At 44.9% G+C, this 25666-nt stretch overlaps 1 protein-coding gene across 1 annotated transcript; it reads right to left on the reverse strand.

Moving 5' to 3' along the window:
• Positions 1-3985: 3985 nt before the first annotated feature.
• LOC149457661 (vomeronasal type-2 receptor 26-like) lies at positions 3986-4911 on the reverse strand. The gene has a single exon (XM_089683410.1). The coding sequence runs from the start codon at positions 4862-4864 to the stop codon at positions 3986-3988; it is 879 nt and encodes a 292-aa protein (XP_089539536.1). The 5' UTR covers positions 4865-4911.
• Between the last annotated feature and the right edge of the window lie 20755 nt (positions 4912-25666).

Raw genomic sequence — 25666 nt, forward strand, 5'->3', positions numbered from 1 at the left:
CCATCCTCGTCGGACCCCGCCTGGCTCATCAACGATAATTTATTAGCAAACCCAACTCATTGCTCAGAAATTGAAGCGGCTATCAAAGATTATTTATCATTAAATCAAACTCCTGATATCTCCCCTCTTCTCCTCTGGGAAGCACATAAACCGGTTATACCGGGATTCTGCATTAGTAACGCGTCTTTTTTAAACAAAGCAAAACGGCAACGGCGTCTCTCCCTTGAAAGAACCTACAACCAATCCCATCAAGCCTTCCAAGCGACCCCTACCCCAACAAACCGTGAAGCTTTGGAGAGAGCACGATTGGCTCTCGACTTATTTCTCACGGATCAGGCGGAGCTCTCACTTCGTAGATCCCGTCACAAATACTATACAAAAGCAAACAAACCTAATACCTTTCTAGCTCTTTTGCTTCGCAGGCTTGATCAGATTACTAGGCCTATCTGAATCTGCACCTCTTCTGGCGACCTCACTAGCAACCCGGAACGCATCCTACAAACCTTTCACAAGCATCTTTCTCGACTTTACTCTCCCTCCGCACCTTTCGACCCCACCCAGGCCGACGCCCTTCTGGCTCCCATTTCCTTCCCCACACTTTCTGAACACCAATTAGCAGCCCTAGAGCAACCCATCACCTCAACTGAAACCTTAAATGCTATTAAAAATTTAAAGCTCCGCAAACGCCCAGGACCGGATGGTTTTTCCGCTACTTATTACAAAAAATTTGCCCATCTCCTAACGCCCACCCTCACAAATGCTCTTAATGCTATTCTATCAGGCCACGCCTTCAATCCAGAAACAGTGCAGGCTAATATCTCAATGATCCCAAAACCTAACTCAGATGACACACAATGGTCCAACTATAGGCTGATCTCCCTCCTTAACATTGATATTAAAATATTAGACAAAATTCTCTCTACACGCCTCAATATATGTATAGGTTCTATAATCCACAATGACCAGGTAGGGTTCATCCCAACTCGACAGGTCGGAGATAATGTCAGGCGCGCAACTCTCTTGGCACACATTGCCAAATCCCACAATATTCCCACCTGTTTCTTGTCCCTGGACATCAGGAAGGCTTTTGATACGGTTTCTTGGCCATATCTACACTACATTCTGAGCTGTTGGGGCTTCGGCCCACATTTTTTAACTTGGATTTTTTCGCTATATCGAGAGCCTTCGGCCAGAATTAGATACCTAGGACACAGGTCAGCTTAGTTTACAATTTCCCGTGGCAAGAGGCAAGGCTGTCCTCTTTCCCCCTTACTTTTTGCTTTGGCCATAGAACCACTTGCTCTCCTAATTAGAGCTTATCCGGATGTCCGAGGACTTGAGATAGGTGGCTCTCACCACAAGTTATGCCTATTTGCAGATGACGTTCTACTATTTCTCACTTCTCCTTTGACTTCCTCTCCTGCCCTCCTCCGGCTCCTCGAGAGGTTTGGAACACTCTCTGGTCTGATAATAAATCCCCGCAAATCCATGGCTCTTAATATATCCCTCCTCCCCTCAGAACTGGCCCACTTGCAACAGATTCTCCCTTTCCCTTGGATGCAAAATTATATTCCTTTTTTGGGAATCAAATTGACCCCCAATATATCAGATCTGTATGCAGCTAACTATTCCCCTATGCTAGCGCACCTTACCGCTCTAATGACTAAATGGTCCTCTTTACCACTCGCTTGGCTAGGTAGAATAGCAGTCGTAAAGATGTCGATACTACCAAAAATGTTATATTTATTCAGAGTTCTCCCAATACCTGTACCTCCACATTATCTTAACGTACTTCAGCGGCGCATCTTCTATTACATATGGGGCACTACTCGCCCCCGTGTGCCCTGCTCCCCCCTCTTTCGCTCCAAACTCAACGGCGGTCTTGGCCTTCCCAATATTGGTAAATATTATCAGGCAGCGCACTTAGCTCAACTGCCAAAATACCATACAATCTATGAAATTCCTCATCTTTAGATTGTGACCCCCTGTCTACGGCTAACTTACTTTGGCTTAGACCAATTGATCGCCATCCGATAACGAACCCCATCACCTCTCACTTCCTATCACTGTGGGACAAAATGAAGACTCGCCATCATCTCTAATCACTACATAACCCCTTACTCTCCTTTCTTAAAAACCCAGCTTTCCCCCCAGCATGGTCATCACCACACTCATTCAATCTCTGGACCTCTGCTAACCTACTTCGCACGCATCATTTCCTACTGAGGAACAAATTCAAATCCTTCACTTCATTACAAGAGGAATATAGCCTCCCACCCTCCGAAATATTCCGATATTTACAACTACAACACTTTTATGGCCCCTACACTAACATACCCAATCAAATACTATGTCTCCTTTTGAACGGGCTTGCTATAAAGATCCCCACAGGCGCGGCCTCATCTCCAGCCTGTACTCCCTCATCACAAATTCGACCGCCGCACCCCCCCCCAAACCAATTATAAAGTTCTGACTCGTTAGTACTTGGTCCCTGCGAGAATCGCAAAATATACCCCTAACTACTCCCCCGACTGTTTTAGAGGTTGTGCAGTTCCGGGTACACACTATCATATCTGGTGGAACTGTCTGATAGCCCATAGTTTCTGGACTGGTGTTTATGCTATGTTATCCAAACTTTGTGCAAACTTGCTTCAACCTGATCCGACAACAGCTCTTTTTAATTTATGCCCTCCTGGCGTAACTTCGCCACAATTCAAACTTTTCCTGCAAATAACCACAGCAGCCAAACAGGACATTGCAAAATCCTGGAAAACCCCCACCTTAAGCATTGCTGCTGTCAAAATCAGAGTAACGCAAGCCATGGTTCATGCAAAGGTTGAAGCCACGATTCTCGATACAATCCCTAAGTTCCTGAATGTCTGGAATCCCTGGGTAGAGTGTTTCCTCCCGCAAAATTTTGATGAATCCCTCCTTCTACCCTGATACACAAGCAACAAATCTTCCGCTTTATCCTGATACCATCCCTAGCCAGGCAAACAACCTAATTTCACTGTTCCCCACAAATCATGGAGCCACCTTTCTCACCACCCTTCTTCCTCCCTCCCTCCCTTTTCCTTGGTCGTTCCCTGTCTCCCCCTAACTCCCCACGTAGCTCTGGAGAGTCTTTATCCCCACTGAACAAACTCTCTTTGACATGTTATTACCTATTGCTACTATATTTCTTCCTTTACCCCCCCCCCTTTTTTTTTCTCTTTTTCTTCTTAATAATATATTTAACAACATACGTTATACTACATTGTTACCTTGACTCTCTCTCCCTCTTTATTTGAAGACAGTAATACTGTACATACATCTTCCCGATATTCTGTTGTCAATATGCTGTCTATTGCCTACAATTATTGTCTTTACCCTTATGTTTTGATACCAATAAAAAGTTTGAACAAGAAAATGAAGTCAATTTATCACCTATAAGGTGAACATACTGAGATCACGCTCTCATTAACTTTAACTAATATTAAAATGATTTAGGAAACACCAACAAAATGTATGTAATAATACAGCCATCTGCATAAACTATAATTAGAGTGACCCTAACACTGAATAAATGACATTACAATATTCTTATATAAGAAAATGTTTAATATTTATCTTTTTGGAAGGTGGTGAATGAAAGTTTTCCTCTCCTGAAGAGTGATGGGTGGTTCTGGTTTCTGACACTTTAGGATGTTCTGGATATTTTCCCCCCCCTGGTCACTGTGGTTCCTCCTCACTATGTAATTGTTCTGTAGAGATGTAATGGCTGGTGGGAGGAACCACTACACCCAACAGGGGACAAGTTTTATTTTTTAACAAACCCAAGGTGCCTGATACAGAACAAAAATTAAACTCACCATCAATCAGAGAGGTAAATATCAAATGTTTATATATAACAGTGTTCATTCTCAATACACTAGCAAAATACAAACATTTTAAATAATAGAGATAATTCTATAACTACAGGTAACCCAGTGTTGCTCCTCACATATTAGCGGATAACTGTTTTTGTATTCAGGTCAGGTCTGAGCAGAATTATGTAACACTTTGGGAAAAATATACAGCCAAGAAGTCCAGAACTTGAGGCCATTATAGCAAAAACCTCCACAGCCACCATGTACTTCCCTCTGGTGCTCAGATAGGCCGGGATCATGGCAATCCAGACACTGCAGAACACCAGCATGCTGAAGGTGATGTACTTGGCCTCATTAAAACTGTCCGGTAATGTCCTGGCTATAAAAGCTATAATGAAGCTCACAGCTGCCAGAAGCCCCATATATCCCAGGACAGAGTAGAAGCCGATAACTGAACCCTCATTACACTGAATGATGATCTTCCCCTGATAAGAGTGAGTGTCCTGATCCTGGAAGGGGGGAGAAATAGACAACCAAGTGACACAGATTATGACTTGGACCAGTGAGAAGACACAAATTATACAATTGGGCAGTTTGGTTCCCATCCATTTCCTCCAGGGACTCCCAGGTCTGGTGGCTTTAAAAGCAATACACACCATGATACTTTTGGCAAGTAGAGAAGAGACGGCAACTGAGAAGATGACCCCAAAAGAGGTGACACGCAGCATGCAGGTTACATCTACTGGATGGCCAAGGAACAAGAAGACACAGAGGAAGCTCAGCATGATGGAGACCAGGAGAAGATAGCTCAGGTTCTGGTTATTGGCTTTAACAATGGGGGTGTCCTGGTAATGTATAAATATCCCCAATATTAAACCAGTCAGAAGACAACAGAGGATGGAGACGGCTGAAAATACGGCAACAATGGTGTCATCAGTGTAGGAGAGAAATTCCACTAATTTTGGAACACAGCGATCCTTCTTCTCATTTGGCCATTCTTTATCAGGACATTTCATGCAGTTTTCACTGTCTGCAGGAAGAACAATACAAACACAATGAGCATCGGGGTCAGAGCTTCTGAGAAATCAAATTGCTTTGAGTCCCCTCATAGCTTACAGTTGGATTTCCATCCGTGCATTGTGGGAGAATAAAAGAAAATATTAAACAAAAATAAAGAAATAAAGAAAAAAATTATTTTAATTAAATTAAATATTAATTTTAAAAAGCTAAGAAACGGTTTACTTTTGTTCATAACATGTCAACCATGTTTGAGACATCCAGAATTAGGGATGAGATTCGGACTAAGATTCATATTCAAACAAACTTATTTACATATATTTGATGAGTTCACCTGCCCTAATCCCCTGTTCTTAGAGTGCAAACAATGCAGATGAGTATCCCATTGCCACTGCGCAAGCCATTGACCAAATATTTTTGATCAATGCAAGTGTACAATCCAAACGCACATGTTCCTGCGTTAAAAATGGCTGTGTGTATAAGTGGGTGCTGCAGCTACCATTGGCTGGAACCGAACAGAATCAGCAAGAGAGAATGTTACCAGCACACCGAGGATCACCAATATGGGTCCAAAAGTTTTAATGAATGATCACATAGCTACAGCAAGGCAACATTTTGGAGTCTCGCAGGACCCCTTCATCAAGCATATGACATATGCCTGGTCACATGCCTGATGAAGGGGTCCTGCGACTCCAAAACGTTGCCTAGTTGTAACTATGTGATCGTGCATTAAAACTTTTGGACCCGTATTGGTGATCCTCAGTGTGCTGATGACATTCTCCCTTGCTGTATTTGATCAATTACATCACTCAGGCCCCCCAGGTTTCTGTTTACATACAGCAGCCTGGGGATGTGTTATTTAGCAGTGTTAGTTTTGTAGGGAACCATTATTGGGTTGTTGGTCATGAGGCAACTGTGGCAGTGAGGAAACATCATATGGTATGAAAGGCCCTCTCTACTGATGGACAATATTATATTTCTTTTTTCATTGGTTCATGTCCCACATGACAGTTACCAGCTCTCCATGTTCTTTTTTTCAAGAATAGATTGCTAATTAGCCCTGAATATTAAGTGGGGTTAACCTCTAAATTAGGTGTCCAAGGACTTCCCACTGGAAATGCCAAACCCTCCCATGGACCGAACCTGATCTGGTTCACTTATTTCTGGCCAACATTACAAACTGTGATTTCCTTGAACACATCAGAAATGGACATTACAGTGCACATAAACAATGAAAAAATCTAGAAGAAATCTATGCTGTCTTAATTATAACATGAGCTCCAGCACCTGTATACCCCTAATGGACCTTTAAGGAGAAGCTTGCCCATAGTGCAGATGGTGCTGCAAGGCACACAAGGCTACACGGGTGCAGGTCAGTGGATTGTTGTGCTCATCTACAGAGTTTCTGTCTGACCTGTTAACAGTACCTATCCCGACCCCAGCTTGTCTCTGGAATCTGCCTCCACCTCCTGTCATACCTGATCTGCTCTACCACTGCTGACCTTTCCCTGTGTCCTGACTCCCGCTTATGCCTGATCTAACCATCTGTACCAATCTTACATGTCTGTGTCATGTACCTTGTTTGTGAGCCTGACGGCGGAGGAAGCTCCAGCGCAAGGGCCACTGAAGGTGAAACAGCATTTAAAAGAGTATGGAGGAGTATGAGTGTCTGGTCAGTCCTGTAGTCAGTGCAGGAATTGCTGACACTCCGCTGGCAGATGGGAAAGCTGGATAGGCTGGTAGCAGGCAGACATCACAGCTGAACAGGCTGGTGGCAGAGCAGGTGGGGTATGGGCAGATGTCACAACAGGGCAGGCTGATAGCAGGGCAGGCTGGCTATGGGCAGATGTCACATTGGGGCAGGCTGGCAGCAGGCAGACATCACAGCTGGACAGGCTGGTGGCAGAGCAGGCTGGCAATGGCAGATGTCACAGCGGGGCAGGCTGGTAGCAGAGCAGGCTGGCAATGGCAGATGTCACAGCGGGGCAGGCTGGAAGCAGAGCAGGCTGGCAGCAGAGCAGGCTGGTAGCAGGCAGACATCACAGCTGGACAGGCTGGTGGCAGAGCAGGCTGGCTATGGGCAGATGTCACATTGGGGCAGGCTGGTAGCAGAGCAGGCTGGCAGCAGGCAGACATCACAGCTGGACAGGCTGGTGGCAGAGCAGGCTGGCTATGGGCAGATGTCACAACGGGGCAGGCTGGTAGCAGGCAGACATCACAGCTGGAAAGGTTGGTTTCAGAGCAGGCTGGCTATGGGCAGATGTCACAACGGGGCAGGCTGGTGGCAAAGCAGGCTGGTAGCAGGCAGATATCACAGCTGGACAGGCTGGTGGCAAAGCAGGCTGGCAGCGGGCAGATGTCACAATGGGGCAGGCTGGTAGCAGGCAGACATCAAGGCTGGATAGGATGGTGGCAAAGCAGGTTGGCAGTGGGCAGATGTCACAGTGGGGCAGGCTGGTAGCAGAGCAGGGTAGCACATTGTATGTGGGGGTCAGACAGGTCGGGTCGGTAACAATTAAGCGGATCAGGCATAAACGGCAAGCAGAAGAGTAGTCAGGTGACAGGCCAAGGTCAGTAATGGTGGGAGCAGATCAATCAGTTACAGAGGTGGAGTCCAAGAAGCAAGCCGAGGTCAATCACAGATATCACTCACAGGAACAGGCACAGGAATACAGGAGGGGGGCTGCAGATCAGACAGCACAGGATAATAGTGCTGCTGGGTTTAAATAGTCTGATTGGTGCCAACATTAGCACTGGGCAATCGCTGGTGCGCACATAATGGGCCCGCACACATCTGTGCCTGCACCGCCATGTAAGTCCAGAGGCTTCAGCAGCACTACGGCAAGTATCTTCCTGACACTCTGCATCCTGACTATCCTGTTTACCAAGTGCCCCTGATGCTTTTCCTACATACCGGGCTTTTGCCAGCCTGCCCAGCACTGGCAACCTGTCATCTACCAGCCAAGTCCTGGGTCTGTAAACACATATCCGCTACCTGCTGTCTCTGCCACCCGGCTCATCTCTGGGGGCACCTCCAGCTACCTACTGTGCAGTCTACTGGACAAGCTACCAGGACTCATATCTCTCCATGCTCGTTTGCCCGCTGTCTTACTACCAGGGGCCCCTAAGCTGGAGATAGAAGAGTGGCTTTCCTTTTCAAGTCAGGATCTCCACAAGGTACGTGAGAGGACCTGATCAATCTTTATATTTCAGCTTTTTGGGATAGGTAAGACTTTCTTTTTGTGCTATTGTCTTCCACAATCATTACAATCTGTGTATTGTAAAAACAAAATGACCTAAAAGCAGCGACAGGTTAAAGTTATTTACAAAAAAGGCATTTAAAACAAATTCATGAAGGATGGGAGTTAAAGGGGATGTTTCCTTAACTTTAGTAGACAGACATAGAGGATGACATTAACAGCTCAAGATAAAACATTACAATGTTGCAGTCTGATCACTGGGGAGAGGAGACTAAAGTAACGCTTCCTCCTGCCTGCAGCAGACAGATGAGATCTTGGCCTAGGCAAAGTCACTGACTGGAGCTCAAGATTTAATTTTCTATGATAAATGTGGAACTTTAGAGAAAATATACTGTTGCTGGACATTGTAGAAATTTTTTCATATACACCGTGTTCCAAATTATTATGCAAATTATATTTTTCTCATTTCCCTCAATAATTGATGTAAATAACAGTCAGCATAATTCTCATGTTATCAACTATTAAGAGTACAATTCAAATTTTATTGAACAAACCTCCTAATGATAACAGGATTTTTTTTAAACATAAAAAACTTGCAATGCACCCAAATTATTCCGCACAGGAAGTTTCAAAACACTTTCTAGGTTGTAAAGAACTGAAAGTTGTCATTTGTTGTGTTTGCAGCAAATTTACTGAAATCAAAAGCTATTTCAATCAAACTTTTCCCAACATTGTAACTTTGTAAACATTTGAAGCGGTCACGTTACATTGTAACATAGGAGCCCTTATCTGATAGCAGATCACAAGTCTGGCATCCATTGAACTTGGGAGTTTTTGGACAGTTTCTGCTTGAATTTGTTTGCAAGATGTCAGAATAGCCTCCCAGAGCTGCTCTTTGGATGTAAACTGCCTCCCACCCTCATAGATCTTTTGCTTGAGGATGCTCCAAAGGTTCTCAATAGGCTTGAGGTCAGGGGAGGCTGGAGGCCTGTCAGGGCAGGAGCTGAGGAACGGACAGGCAGGTCTAACAATGTAACGCACTGGCTGACGACAACCACCACCCACAGACCGAAGTCCCTCAGGGCGCGGAGTCTAAGTCCCAGGCTGCCCTTCACCAGGGCCCCTGATGGTGGGGATGGACTTGACGCAGCCAGGAACCAGGTCGCGGCCCCCGAGACACCTCAGCTGCGGTAATGGCCGCCGCCAATGGCGTGTAGCTGGTGGAAGAGACAAAAGAGTAGTCAGACAAGCCGGGGTCAACAACAACAGGACAGAACAGTACAGGACAGCAGACGAGAATCACAGGTCACGAGCCGGGTTCAGCAACAGAGGGTCAGATCAAAGGAGAATACAAAGAATAGTCAAGACAAGCCGAATCAGATACCAGGAGAGTCACGAGAGTCAGAACAGAGTAACAGCAACACAAAAACACAAGACACAAGTGCAAAGAGCATGTGCGGGCCACAGGCTTATATGTCATCAGCCACACCCCTCTGGAGGATGGACCACAGAAACCTGAAGGCATAAAAGGGCTCCCATCATGCACAGCAGAATCCAAGATGGACACCAGCACATGAAGTAACATAACCACAGGGAAAAGGTAGGACCTTGACAAGGCCACACCATGACGTTCTCTCCTTTTATCCCCATAGCAGCCATTGATGCAGAGGTATTCTTTGCAGCATGAGATGGTGCATTGTCATGCATGAAGATGATTTTATTATGGAAAGCATAGTTCTTCCTTCTGTACCAGGGAAGAAAGTGGTCAGTCAGAAACTCCACATACTTTGCAGAGGTCATCTTTACACCTTCGGGGGCTCTAAAGGGGCCGACCAGCTCTGTTCCCATGATTCCGGCCCAAAACATGACTCCACCACTGCCTTGCTGACGTCACAGCCTTGGTGGAACAGGGTGGCTATCCACCAACCATCCATTACTCCATCCATCTGGGCCATCCAGGGTTGCACGGCACTCATCAGTGAACAGGACTGTTTGAAAATGAGTCTTCATGTATTTTTCTGCCCAATGCAGCCGTTTCTGCTTGTGAGCATTGGTTAGTGGTGGCCGAATAGAAGGTTTATGCACGGCACAGTTGTAAGACTCTGGAGGACTCTACACCTTGATGTCCGTGGGACTCCAGAGGCACCAGCAGCTTCAAATATCTGTTTGCTGCTATGTAATGGGATTTTAGCAGCTGCTCTCTTGATCCGATGCATGGATCTGGCAGAAATCTTCCTCAATGTGCCTTTATCTGCACCAACCTGTCTGTGCTCTGAATCAGCCACAAATCTCTTCATAGTGCGATGATCACGCTTAAGTTTTCGTGAAATATCTAATGTTTTCATCCCTCGTCCAAGGCATCGAACTATTTCATTCTTTTCGGCAGCAGAGAGATCCTTTTTCTTCCCCATATTGCTTGAAAATGGTGCTCTGCTTAATAATGTGGAACGTCGTCCTTTAGTAGTTTTTCCTTAACTTGGGCTCACCGGCCAATCTAATTATCACAGGTGTCCGAGATTGTTTTCAGTGATCAAAAGAGCCCTGACACACAATGCCATCCATGAGTTACACTGAAAAACAAAATATTTCATCTTTGTGACACTTAAATAGAATTTGCTTAATAATTTGGAACGCGGTGTAGACATGTAGGGCTATGACAGGTCAAATTCTACCAGGGGCGGACTGACCATTTGGAACCTTGGGCACTGCCCTAGGGCCCGGGGTCAGTAGGGGGCCCCATGAGATGCCCCTGGTACCTTTTTCATAGGCTTTTTTGAGTTTGAGCAAGGACACAGGGGCCCCATGATCCCCTATTGTCCGGGGGCCCCATGAGTTGTCAGTCCATCCCTGACTTTAACCATTTGCCTACAGAGCACTTTCACCCCCTTCCTGCCCAGGACAATTTTCAGCTTTCAGCGCTGTTGCACTTTGAATGACAATTGCGCGGTTATGCAACACTGTACTCACACTTCACACAAATAGAGCTTTCTTTTGGTGGTATTTAATCACCGCTGAGTGTTTTATTTTTGTACTATAAATAAAACTGAGCAAAAATTTTGAAAAAAAGGTTCTCTTTGTATCTATTATAAAATTTTGCAAACAGGAAATTTTTCTCCTTCACTGATCTGCATTGATTAGGCTGCACTGATGGGCATTGATGAGGCTGCACTGATGGGCATTGATGAGGTGGCACTGATAGGTGGCACTGATGGGCATTGATGGGCTGCACTGATGAGGCGGCACTGATGAGCATTGATGAGGAGACATTGATGATGCAGCATTAATATGCAGCACTGATGGGAGCTGATTGGTGGCAATTATGGACACTGACAGGCGGCACTGATGGGCATTAAAAAACAGCACTTAAGGGCACTGACTGGCAGCACTGACTGGAGGTAATCTTGAGCAGCACTGCTGGGCGGCACTGCTGGGTACTGATGGGTGGCTCTGATGGCAGCACTGCTGGACACTGATGGATGGCACTGTTGGGCACTTTTGGGGCTGCAGTAATAATCAGGACACTGATAATCAGTGCCCTGATTATAAGTGCAGATGTCTTCTTTGACACTTGACAGTTATCAGCAGTTCTTTCCTCACCCTGTGACAGAGTGAGGAAAGTGCTGCTAATAACCAGCAACTGTATTTACCCTGTGATCAGCTCTGTCATTGGACACAGCTGATCACGTGGTAAAAGGTCGCTGTGATTGGTCTTTTACCATGTCATATGATTGGCTGCATCCAAAGGACACAGCGATGACAGACAGGGCTGGGTGAGTTCTAGGAGAAGGACATCATATGACGCCCTCCCAGAACTGGAGAACCGCGCTGTAGCCATCATTCGGCCATAACACGGTTGTAAAGTGCTTAAATATAACGTGCAAAAATACCTTTTAATGCTGTCAGTAAAAATGGGGAAAGGGAAGGGATTCAGTATTTTAATAGTAGCAGCAGTAATGGCAGTTTAAAATACAACTGGGCAGGGCTGACACCATTTCTTGTGATTTCAGTTCACAAATTCCTGTGTGTTGTCAGCCCACAATAGGAATTATGAACTGAGTGCATTTCTGGCAGGATCAACAAGTATCTTTCTGCAGTTGCAGGAACTTTAAAATGATAAAACACAGGGAATGTGCACACATTGCAGAGATGTACTATATATATATATTTTTCCCTGACATTCACTTTAACTACAGTGGTACCTTCTGACCAGTCCAACAATAACTTATTAACAAATACAAACTCTACCAGAAATGTTGGATATCTCTCCTTCCGGACACGGGGCACATTCATAGCAACATTTATGAATTGAAGATCCAAAAGTTTTTCGGCTGCCGGGTAAACAGGGATCTGAGCATCGAGATACCGGAACCTGAAATCAGATATTATTATTTTTTAATTATTATTACTATTCCATTATATCTCATGAGACCATACAAACTAAAAGTTACCGACAGAAATAAGGTTCAGGTTAGTCTCTACCATGGGTACAAGGTGAATTCTTCAGGTCTGAAATCTTTTCAGGGGGCAATATTTTGGGAGTTTTATTCATTTGGGGTGTTAATTGATTTCCATTGTACTGTATGTTGATATGGCCTCTATTTTAGATTAAACTGCTTCTTTTGGTGCAAGGCTTCCCTTTAATAATAGAGAGTTGTGGCTTTTAGGGGTGGTATTTTGAGGTTTTCATCATTTCTTTTCTTATTTTTGTATTCTTTTTGTTGATATGGCTTTACGTTTAGGGTGCTCAAAGCACAAAATTCACTTGTTACTGACCTGATCTGTTTTTGGGGATAATTTTGTTCACAGCACACTGCTACACTGCTTAAAAGAAAAACAAAGTGCAAAAACAGTGTGCACCTAAACCACCTCACATGAAATCACTTACATGCACTGTGCTCCCTATCCCTGTAGCTAAAATGAATGTTAGGCATACACGGATTAGGCCTATTATTCCTGATAGAACTGTTCTGCTTCTGGTCAGGTTTACACTGCTGTATCCTCTTCAGTATCTTAGTTCTTTTAGTAAAGCATTTGCTCCTCGTCTCTAAAAATTAGGGCCTAGCCTTGCTGGTTAACCTCTTCATGACGGCACCTCCTGGCCCTTTAAGGGGTTTCAGACTCCAGGAGGTGGAGCAGGGTTTTAGCGCCATATGACCACCGTGATTCGCTGTCACGACGGTCACATGATCGACCATATGAGATCAGGACCTTTCCGTGAGACACCAACGTATGTGCTGGGAGCGCACAGGGCACGCGCTTTCAGCACATATGTGTTTTCAAATGGTACGCAAATATGCGGCCGCTCGGCATCAAGGCCCACTCACCGAGAGGACCCCTATTTGCATACAGTTGGCGTCAAGGGGTTAAAGTTGTCCTGCTTATAAGACAGGGGCTCACCCATTCCCTATTATTATTGCTATAATAATGGAGTCATTGCCACAAGTGATCACAACACATCTGGGTAAACTGGACATAAAAATGGGGAATAAGGACATAAAACAGTTGTGTTTGCTGATGATGTGATCCCCATGCTATCTAGCCTAGATGTTTCACTCACAACTGTCCAATGTATGCTCTGTGGATTTTGTAAAGTTTCCTACTATATATCAAGTGAAAATAAATTATTATTATTATTATTATACAGGATTTATGGCGCAAATAGTTTGCTCAGCACTTTACAATATAAAGGGAGACAATACAGCAACAATACAGTTCAATACAAGAGGGATAGGAGGGCCCTGCTCTTTGGAGCTTACAATCTAAGAGGGAGGGGCTGGTGTTACAAAAGGTAATAACTGTGGAGGATGGACTGGTAGGAGGAACAGAAAATTCCATTATTAGCTGAGGGCAGGATAGTCTTCCCTGAAGAGATAGGTTATCTGAGATCGCCTAAAAGTGAGCAGAGTAGGTGATAGTCTGATAGATTGGGATAGAGAGTTTCAGAGGATGGGGAGGCTCTGGAGATGTCCTGGAGATGAGCATGGGAGGAGGAGACAATGGAGCAGGAGGTAATGCGAGGAGCAGAGATGACAGTTTGGGTGATATTTGGAGACCAGATTGGTGGATACAGGATTTATGGCGCCAACAGTTTGCTCAGCACTTTACAATATAATGGGAGACAATACAGCAACAATACAGTTCAATACAAGAGGGTTAGGAGGGCCCTGATCCTGGGATCTTACTATCTAAGAGGGAGGGGCTGGTGGTACAAAAAGTAATAACTGTGGGGGATGGACTGGTAGGAGAGATAGAAGATTCCGTTATTAGCTGAAGGCAGGATAGGCTTCCCTGAAGAGATAGGTTTTCAGAGATCGCCTAAAAGCGGGCAGAGTAGGCGATAGTTTGATAGATTGGGGTAGAGAGTTCCAGAGGATGGGGGAGGCCCTGGAGAAGTCCTGGAGACGAGCATGGGAGGAGGAGACAAGGGAGCTAGAGCTCAGGAGGTCGTGGGAGGAGTAGAGAGTACAGTTTGGGTGATATTTGGAGACAAGATTGGAGATGTAATTTGGGGCGGAGTTATAAATGGTTTTATATGTGATTGTTAATGTTTTGAATTTTATTCATTTGGCAATGGGAAGCCAGTGGAGGGATTGGCAGAGAGGGGTGGAGGACACTGAGTGGAGGTCAGTGGAGGGATTGGCAGAGAGGGGTGGAGGACACTGAGTGGAGGTCAGTGGAGGGATTGGCAGAGAGGGGTGGAGGACACTGAGTGGAGGCCAGTGGAGGGATTGGCAGAGAGGGGTGGAGGACACTGAGTGGAGGTCAGTGGAGGGATTGGCAGAGAGAGATGGCAGATATGGAACGGTTAGTAAGGTGGATGAGTCTGGCAGCAGCATTCATGATAGACTGAAGAGGGAATAGCCTGCGATGAGGTCGGCTAATGAGGAGGGAGTTACAATAGTCAAGGCGAGAGATAACCTTGTGACAGGGGTAGCATTGGCAGCTTGGATAAAGTATTGATCTTGTATTAAGTATTGCACTTTGGCTCTGCATCATCTGAATAACATATGTGTTACATATAGGGCAGATAAAATGGCATTAGTGACTAGTTAGGCATTACAGATGGTGTACATATAGCATTGATATGTTCCACTTGTGTGGTGGAGTAAAGAGGCCGGATTTTACATCAAGATCTATATATTTCCACAATACATCATACAAATGTAGAAGGGGGGCGTAAAAGAAAGACAAAACCAAGGAGATACAGTAGAGGGCTTAAGAAGAGGGGGGGGGGGAGGGAGGAGAGGGGGGGGGAGGGAAGAAAGAAAAGAAATGAGCTAGAAAAGGAGTGAAAAAGGAATCCTCTGATCTCTGATGTGTGGAATTAGAGAGGGATACATAGAGGCATACAAATAAATATATCCGAAACTTCCAGTGGAACATCTAAATAGCAAGTTGTTGAGCAACTCCTTAAAGAGGAGGGAGAGGGGTAAATCCTAAGGACCTCACTGGCCTCACGCTCATAAGACAGGTTAACATTTAAAATGTAAAATTTGGACTGGTTGACCTCCGTCAAGCAGAGCGATCTCCAGACCAATAATACTTTAATAACTACATTGACCATACATTTTAGTCAGAAATGGAGACAGTGTTCTGGAGGGGGGTGTAGGTGGAGGCAGGACCTGCCATAGGATTTTCCAGAAGGCTTCTTTGTTCTTTGTTCAGATAGAGAGAATGTTCTTGATACATATATTTGCCATTTTCAATTTGTCCGATTTGTTTGGACAGGATGAGAAAAGAAGAAGGCAGATAAGATCCTTTTTGATATCAGATACGGTTGGTGATGCACCATCTACTCATTTTTTCAGGATGGCTCGCCTTGCCATCAGGAGGCAAGTAGATATCCAGGGCTTGTTTTGTTGAAGTTTTTTTTTCCAAAAAGTTTTATTGAAGTAAGAAAGACAAAACAGATCATAGACAGATACGGATCGCAGTCCGTGCACATCTTCATATATGTTCTCCCGTATCGCAGACGGGAATAGGACGTTAGAATAGATTTTAGAGCAACATGCATCCAATTCCCACAATAAAGCATATGCAAAAAGTATAACCATAGTAATAATATTTACCATCTGTAATGTTCGATAAATATGGTATACAGTAGTCTCTATGTAGAGAGAGCTCAAGCAGCAAGACTATGAGGCGCAAGACAAACGAATTATCTCAAGGCACATATGTCTGCTATATCCGTATCCAAAAATCGTGGGTTAATTTTCTAAAGTATTATCACACTTGTACATCTAGAAGTGTTCTGATCCTTGTAAATAATATTGCTATTTAGAATATGCGAAAAAGGGTAGCTAAAACGGGAAAGAAAAGAAAAGAAAGAGACTCGAGTGGAAATGGAAAAGGAGTATGGGAAGTAATATCCGAGTGAGGAGGAGTGGGATAAGGAAGACATATAAATAGGGGGGGAGAGAGAAGAAAAAAAAAAAAAAAAAAAAAAAAAAAAAAAAAAAAAAAGGGGGGGGGGGGAGTTGGGGATTAGAATTAAATAAGTATAACTAAACCAATCACATCACATAGTATCGGCCTGGTTATAACAGATGCTGTCTTAAATTAAGGTCATAATCTCTTTAAAGTCCAGTAAAGGAATTATTCCTGGGGTGAAAGATCCAGAGGTTCTCCAGTTAACCAAATCTGCTCGCTCATTCCTTCATTAAGCCATGATAAGTCTCAGTAGATAGGAAGTGAGTCCAACATGCCCATGTCTTCCTGAATCGCTCGGGGTGTTCTTTCGCCACTGAGATCAGCTCCTCCATTTCCGCGATCTTATTGATCCTAAGAATCCACTCTCGCATGGTGGGAATATGGTCTGATCGCCAATGAACAGGAATACACTGTTTTGCCGCATTTATCATGTGTAAAGCAAGCGACTTACGATAGGTCTTCACAGGAAGAGAGGAATGATGGAGTAGACATTGTGCTGGGGTAAAGTCTAGGGCGTATGTAGTGACTTGTGCGATTATGTCCAAAACATTTCTCCAGAAGGGCTGCAGTTGCGGGCACTCCCACCATATATGCAAAAGAGTGCCTGTTGCCTGGCAACCTCTCCAGCATAAGTTAGGAACACTAGGATCAAATTTATGAAGCACAGATGGAACTCTGTACCACCTGGAAAATACTTTGTAGTTGCCTTCTTGTGTAGAAACACACATGGAACCTTTATGTATGTGATCATAAATCCGGTCCCAGTCCTCTGGAGAGAGTGGGATTTGTAGATCACGTTGCCAGGCTATACAAGCCCTCTGCAAATGAGAGGTATTGGAACTTTCCAAAAAAGAATATATCTTAGATATTACATGCCGCTGAGGGGAGTCTGTAAAGCAGAGCTTCTCAAATGCAGTAAGCGATCTTGACAAATCCTGTAAATGTGGGGAGTTACGCAAAAAGTGGTGTAATTGTCTATACATCCAAGGCGTTAGAGTGATGGAGGGCCACGCCCGAGTAATGTCTTCTCTAGATAAGAGCTTAGAATCTTTGAAGAGTTGACGTACTGTCAGGTTATCATCACGGTTATACCCAGCGAGAAATGTTGGAGACATCCCCGGAACAAAGTCTGGATTCATTTTGATCGGAGTGAAAGGGCTCGGAGAGGAAGAAAGTTCTTTTTTCTGGAATAATTGTGAGCTACAGCGTAATGTGGGACCTATAAGTGGATGACTCCGAAACTCAGAAGGGACGTGGGAAGTTTTCAGCCATGGGGAGGTAGAAAGAGGAGTCTGAGAAAAATCAGCCTCCAAACCAACCCAGACCTTAGGAATGTGATTCGTGGTCCAGTCTACTAACCTGGCTAGGTGGCAAGCTCTGTAATAACGGTTAATATCTGGTAATCCAATACCTCCATTCTGCTTGGGCATAGTGAGTTGGGCATAGCTAATTCTTGGACGTTTATTATACCACAGAAAGGAGGAGCAGAGCGTTTTATACGATTGAAAGAACGAATTTGGCAATTGAATTGGTATTGTCTGTAGTAAATATAATATTCTGGGGAGCACGTTCATCTTAAGAATTGCTGCTCTACCAAACCACGAGAACCAAGGTTTGTTCCATGTCTGGAGGTCTTTGGAGATGTTACGTAAGAGGGGAAGAAAATTTTTTGTATACAGTTCTGTAAGATGGGATGGTAGTTGGATACCTAAGTAAGTGATAGCTTCACGTTGCCAGGTAAAGGGAAAATTTAGTGTCGCCTGTCTAATCACATCTGGAGTCAATGATATATTAAGCGCTTGGGATTTAGAAAAGTTGATTTTAAAATTAGCCAAATACTGAAATAATTTGAAATCTTGTAACAGATTAGGTATCGTGATATGTGGGTCAGTCAAGAAAAGTAACACGTCATCAGCAAAGGCTGCCACTTTATGCATTTTGCCATTGATCAAAATCCCCTTAATGTTATCATTATCTTTTATGCAGTTCAAGAAAGGTTCCAGAGTAAGAATGAATAAGAGGGGTGATAGTGGGCATCCCTGTCTAGTCCCATTGCTGATTGAAAAGGAATCCGAAAGGCAGCCATTCACTCGCACTCGTGCCGTGGGGGCATTATATAAAGACAGAATAAATGACAAAAAACGCAAAGGAAGTCCAATGCCAATCAGAACTGCCTCTAGGTAATCCCATGCTAGTCTGTCAAACGCCTTTTCGGCGTCTAACGAGAGAAAGAATCCAGATCGTTGATTTTGGGTTAACCAATGATGTATATTCACGGCCCTTATAGTGTTATCTCTGGCCTCTCTCCCTGGGACAAAGCCCACCTGGTCCGGTGATATGATGGAATCTATTACCTGTTGCAAACGGGTAGCCAGAATCTTGGCAAAAATCTTTAGATCAACATTCAATAGAGAGATCGGACGATAATTTGCAGGTGATGTATGGTCCTTATTCTCTTTGGGTATAACCGTGATGTGAGCCTCGGAAAGATGGCGCATAGACTGCCCCGGCGTGTCTAGTGAGTTGAAGGCCTGTAGAAATGGAAGCCCCAAGACGTCAAGAAAAGACTTGTAGTAAGAATTGGTAAAACCGTCAGGTCCTGGACTTTTACCCGGTTTCAATTGCGCAATAGCTTGTTGAAGTTCATGCGACGTCAGAGCTCCCTCTAAATCCTTCACTTGTGATCTAGATATCGGTTTAGGAAGATATTGTTTAAGGAATTGCTGTATAATGGTCTTACGCGGCCTAGTATCACCTGTTGGTTTGGATGGTAGGGGTAAGTTATAAAGGTTAAAATAATATTCCTCAAATTCCTTCGCAATATCCGACGACAATTTCAGTGAGTTACCAAATTTAGAATGGAGCAGATATACGTGCCGAGCAGCTTTTTTAGATTGTAAAGCCCGGGCAAGAAATTTTCCACTCTTATTGCCATGTTCATAGAAAAGTTTTTGTTGTAGAGTAAAATTGCGTTTCGTTTTCTTTTCCACTAACTCGCGGAGTTGTTTACGTGCGTGCTCTAGCTCAGTAGCGCATCTTAAGGCCATTGATCGTTTATGAGAGCACTCAAGTGTACGAACTTTATGCAATAAAGAGTTGAACGATGCTAGAGCCTGACGTTTTCGTGTTGCGGAGATAGACATTAGAAGTCCACGTATCACACATTTGTGTGCTTCCCACCGTATGAGAGGGGACGTTTCCGTGGATGTGTTTTCCCGAAAATAGTTTTTCAGGGCATCACGGATCTGGGGGACAACCGATGCATCCGTAAGGAGAAATGGGTCCAGTCTCCATATTTTGGAAATGCCTGGTGTATCCGGAAATTGCAAGGTTATCATAATTGGATGATGATCCGAAAGGATCTTTGGTTCGATCGAGGCAGACTTCAGGGTATATAGATCGTTTTGCGAGATGAAGAAATAGTCTATTCTAGAATAGCGGTTGTGAGGAGCAGAGTAAAATGTATAGTCTTTGCCCGATGGGTGAAGAGTACGCCAGGTATCATGTAGGAGAAGATCTTTCAGTTCAATTTTTATTTGTTTAAGTGCTTTGAATGGAATGGATGAGACCCCTGAGGAGGTATCTTCCAATGGATTCAGCGCTACATTAAAATCGCCACCAAAAATCAAGATACCTGATTGAAACGTAGCAAGTAACTTGGCGATTTTACGAAAAAAACATACCTGTGCTGTATTGGGACTGTAAATGTTGACTAAGGTAAGTGGTTTATTAAAGAGGGTGCCTTTGAGAAAAAGGAACCTCCCCTCAGGATCCTCGAGCGATTCAGTAAGTTCAAACGGGAGCGTTTTAGAGAATAAAATGGATACCCCTTTGGCCTTCACCTCCGCATTAGCTGAATGATATGCCGTGGGATAGTGAATATTTGAGAATCTAGGGACTTGGTCTGCCCGAAAATGAGTTTCTTGGATAAAGAGCACATCTGCATGAAGGCTTTTCATATAAGTGAGAAGTTGCGAACGTTTTTCAGGTATATTTAGGCCCCTCGCATTAAGAGAGGCCACGGAGAGTGTACGAGTCGACCGATTAGATACGTGGTTAGTAGTCATCATGTCATGTACCCAAAAGGGTTGCTTAAGGGCTATAAGTATACCAGATGAGTATCACAGCAGCAGGGAGAGAGAAAAAAAAAAAAAAAAAAAAAGGGGGGGGGGGAAGGGAGGGGGGTATAGAGGGGGATGGGTTAAGGGAGGACAGGGAAGGTGATGAGGAGGGGAAAGAGACTAGTATACAGATTAGAAAAAGGCTAGTAGAAAGTTACAGAATGTTGGAGAAGAGGAGAAGTTATTACGGGAAAGAGTCAAGGAATGTGGCAAAGAAGAAGAGAAGTGTCAGGTGTATGTCATATAAACCCATATTCATGTATTGAGCTATCTTCTTTCAATTTCCTGTAAAGACTAGAATCCAGAGGCAGAATAGTCCAGCTATTCTTTCTCATAATACAACTCCCAATACTTAGTTGTTAGCAATATGATAGCAGGGAGTCTGAAATTACAGTCGGAGAAGTGTCAAACCCAGAGACGGCCGAATTGGCAATGTTAAGTACAATCTGAAAGAGGCCAAACTCTCCTGAATAAAAAGGTGTAGAGGGGAAATAATCCAACATGAGGCGTCCTTGACACATATACGTAGGTGGGAAGTAGCTAATTTGTATCGAGAGATGAGAGGTGTGTAACAGGGGGAGTATGCAGACTAGAAGTAAAAGAAGTAACAGCCTATTAAGCAAAATATTATAGGTAAGCACCTAGACCACATCAAGGCTCATAAACAAAGATGTGTAATGTTAGGTACGGTAGAGAGCGCATATCTAAGGAGAAGACCTGTACGTTATGGATATACATCAGAAAACTTTGGCCAGCTCCAGAAAATGTAAAGTTCAGTTGCGTGAACCATAAATTTAAGTATTGATAAGTTATGTCATCAGTTAACCATAAAGTAATCTCTAAACTGTCTTAACCTGAAAGGTACATTAAACCGTGCCTATTAAGTAAGTGAGTCACTTGAAAGTGGTCATCCTAGGCCATATGCATTTCAACTACTAATATTTACGTTACATGAAACAGTGCATAACAGTAGCAATAACATCACTTATGATTGTTCTAGGAAGTAGGTCACCGACCAAACATTGTCAGTCACCCTTTCCCAGATACAATGTAGATCTTAGTTCCAAACGAGGAAACTTGTTTAGTGCCTCACTCTCCACCACCCACTAAACATAGATAGGTTAGTAGAGGGGAAGAGTCCACGATCCGTGACCCAACACAAGCTCCCAGTCAAAACAGGTAACTGTGTAGGGCCAAGTTGGACCCGTCTACATAGTGAACTATAAACGAGAATATCAAATAGAACGATCCCAAATTTCAAATCTAAAACACCATCATAATCATAGCTAGATAGAGGGTATGTAACCTGTCAGAAACCACATTGGCAATTAAGGTATTCCAAATGCTATGTAGGGAGAGAACAATTTAGGAAGAGCGAAGGAATAGTGCGAGTATCAAACGAATACTTTGTCTACATTGATCCAACTATAAGAGAAGGGTCAGGGGAAGGTTTGTATAATGGTACCAAAAAAAATGGCATTGAGTCCTATGAATCAACCCCATTATATCATCTCTCAAGGCACAGCAGGAGCGAGAGACACAACATATTACGAGATTGATCTGCGTAAGCCAATATCCCCTGCCACCTTAAGGATAGGTAAAATAAATGTAAAGGCTAGTCCGGAAATCTCAATGCTCCCACAGAATCTGTTTCCAAGATCATGACAAGGAACATTGCGGAACCATGATCCTAAGAAACATAAAACCTAGGATCCCAGAGACTCCCCATCCAAGTGCACCATGTACCCCTACATTGGGATTTGGAGAGGAAGGCAACAATCCAAAAGAGGGCCTAGCCCATGTCCCCGGAACTCAAGCCTAACTTCACTCCTGTAACCGGCAGGGTTCGTAAGGTAATGTGGTAGACCCTTACCGACCAAGCAGATAATCTTTAACACCCCTAGGTGCACAATCAAGGCCACCAGAAAACTTATCCCCACCTCGATCTTTTTTATCACACAATAGGATACCTTAGCTGATATATGCCAACAAAACCAACATTTACCACATATAGACAGCATACATATAAAATTTGACAATGTGATGCGATACACATACCCTTAAGTCCAGGCTTCAGAAGTATGAATGATGTCAAATAAAGCGTATAATGGAACCTTGGCTAAAATCAACAGAAATTAGAAAGAAAGAGAAAACAACTAAAAAAAAACAATTCTTTCTTTCTCCTTTTTCTTTCCCCTAAACGCATACGATCCACCAGTAGAGCAGCTTCAGGGTACGGGGGAGTGTTTACTCAGAAGCATTGAGAAGTGATAACAAGGAGAAGTCATTCATGACGTGCCTTGCGGTGCGCAGGTGACGATGGTAGACTGTCGCCGGTAATGAGCCTTCTACATACCGGAGAAGTTGAGGTTTGGTGAGATGATTTGCGTCGTCTGTCTCCGGTAGAGAGGCCATTAGACTGTGCCTCCATGGGGCCTTCATCTAGTTGCACTTGTCGAATAGGGTCATTGGACCAATTAGGTATGACCGGTAGTGGGATATTCATGGTTTCACAGAATGGTGCAAGATCTTCCGGAAATCTCATGAGAGCAGATCTCCCTAAATGTGTCGCAGAGAGGCCAAACGGGAACTTCCAACGGTAGGCAATACCTTTAGAGCGAAGTATATCTAGAAGCGGGCGCAGGTCTTTCCTGCGTTGCAGGGTGAGATGGGAGAGATCTTGAAACAATTTGATTTCAACGTCTTGGTATAGCAAGCGTTGTTTGTCTCGAGCTCTGCGTAAAATATCCTCTTTAAGGCGGAAGTCGACGAGACAGCAAACTATATCTCTCGGTGGGTCAGAATCCCTGCCTTTAGGCCGCAAAGCCCTGTGTAGGCGCTCGAACTCAATTGGAGATTCATGCGGCCTTTCTAAAAGATCATTAAAGATAGATAAAATAGCTTGGGTTACTTGGCTAGGCTCTATTGCTTCAGGCACACCGCGCACTCTTAAGTTATGTCGTCTACCCCTATTGTCCAGGTCTTCAATGTGACGATCGAGCTCCCTTAAGTGCGAGGTGTGCGAGTCAACCTGCGTGCGCATATCATGAAAAGCAAGACCTTGCATATGAACTGTGTCTTCTACTGCGTCCAGTCTGTGAGCCACTGCCTGCATGTCGATATGTAACTCAGCTATCGCCGCAGAAAGGGTCCCTTTAATATCTGATGCAATCGCTTTCAAATCCCCCATGGTGAGAGGGGGAGGATCAGAGCGTCCAGGTGCAGTAGCTGTTGACAAGCTCATTGGCTGCGAGGGAATTTCTTTTGCAGGCGAATGTAGTGGGGAGGCAAGGGTGGAAGAATCTGTTTGATCCGGAGTGAGAGAACGGAATAATTCCGGGATGCCTCGATTAGCAGGACCACCTGTACGGCGTGGGGATCTGGAGCGAGGAGCGTTAGCTTTCCTGTCTGCTTTCCCCATTTTAGCAGCGATTCCTTGTCATGTACGCGTAGCCCCACCTACGTGTGTCAAGGCTCAGGGTATTAAGTTGCCATTTTCTTTGGGGTCATGCTGGAACCCCCAAAACCGGAAAATGAAGATGTGGGTAGGTAGATGCAAACACGCCCTAATTCGCACTGAAAACCTCCACGGGCTGGGGAGGATAGGCAAAGCAGGAGAGACACTGAATATTGCTGTGTGGATATAGTGATTATCACTGTCGTCTCTCTATATGAATCTACAGGGGAAGAATCTTCAGTAAGCCTAACCTCAGCACAGCTCCCTGCTGTGTGGGCTATAGCAAGGCCTCTACCATGTGCCGGTGGTCCCTGGGTTTGTGTGGGGGCTGCCCCGATGGGCCCTGGACTACTGACAGAAGACTTTGGGAGGAGGTATAGGTGCCTGGGTAGTGCGCTGACCGTGATTAGGATCACCTTCAATCTGTGCTCTGGTGGTGAAGGATCTGTGCTCACTGGGCCGCACTAGGCCTCACCACCCCTGTGTCACTGATGGGGGGGAGGGAGGAAGATGATGATGCCCCTCCGGCGCGGATCGCCAGACCCAGAGGGGAGACAAGTAAGCTGCTCCCTGCACGCGCGGAAGGGGGGGTGACCAGCCGTCCCCCTTCCCGCTCCCGACTCACCACCACCAGCTGATCCGAAGGAGGATGCCGCGGCTGCACCTAGCCGCAGCAGGCCGCACCGGGTCGTCACCGCAGGACGGCGCCCGAAGCGCTCAAGACTTCCCAACCGCACTGCAGCAGGGACGGGTGAGCAACCCGCTCGCCCCCGCCCTCCTATACGACCTGGATGCCCGAGGTTGGAGAGGAATCCCGCCGGAGCTCCCTGTCATGCGACTCGTCCGGTCGCCATCTTGGACACGCCCCCCTTGTTTTGTTGAAGTTAATTGAGGTCCCTGTGAAGCATGAAAGGGGTAGAGTCCAAATTGCCAAATAGTAGATAGTAGAGGGAGGTTAACTCCTGTCACAAATTGGATTATTATTATTATTATTACATCGAGTTTATATAGCGCCAAAGGGTTTGTTCAGCTCTGTACAATAGAGGGGGGGACAATACATGAAACAGTACAGCAACTACAAACAGCACACGAGGGGTTAGAGGGCCCTACTCTTTCAAGCTTACAATCTAGGATGGAGGGGGTAGTGGTACAGGAGGAAGGGGCTGTGGGGGATGGAGTGGTAGGAGGAATGAAGGAGAACAGCTGTTAGGAGAGGGTGGGGTAGGCTTCCCTGAAGAGGTGGGTTTTCAGGGAGCACCTGAAGGTGAGGAGGGAAGGTGACAGTCTGATGGATTGGGGTAGTGAGTTCCAGAGGATGGGGGAGGACCTGGAGAAGTCTTGCAGACGTGCGTGGGAGGAGGAGACCAGGGAGCAAGATAGAAGGAGGTCCTGTGAAGAGTGAAGGGTACGGGTAGGGTGGTACCTGGGAATCAGGTTGGTGAGGTAGTTAGGGGCAGTGTTGTGAATGGCTTTGTAGGTCAGAGTGAGTAGTTTGAATTTGATGCGTTGGGCGATAGGGAGCCAGTGGAGGGATAGGCAGAGGGGGGTGGCAGAGGTGGAGCGGTTGGTGAGGTGGATGAGTCTAGCCACTGA

The sequence above is a fragment of the Staurois parvus genome, unplaced genomic scaffold, assembly GCF_062004578.1.
Source record: "Staurois parvus isolate SC_StPar_1 unplaced genomic scaffold, SC_StPar_1.0 ptg000308l, whole genome shotgun sequence".
In the NCBI taxonomy this organism is placed as follows: domain Eukaryota; kingdom Metazoa; phylum Chordata; class Amphibia; order Anura; family Ranidae; genus Staurois; species Staurois parvus.

What these genes read in the sequence shown, in the direction of transcription:
- LOC149457661 (XM_089683410.1), bottom strand. Translation starts at nt 4,864, where the DNA reads ATGAAATGTCCTGATAAAGAATGGCCAAATGAGAAGAAGGATCGCTGT.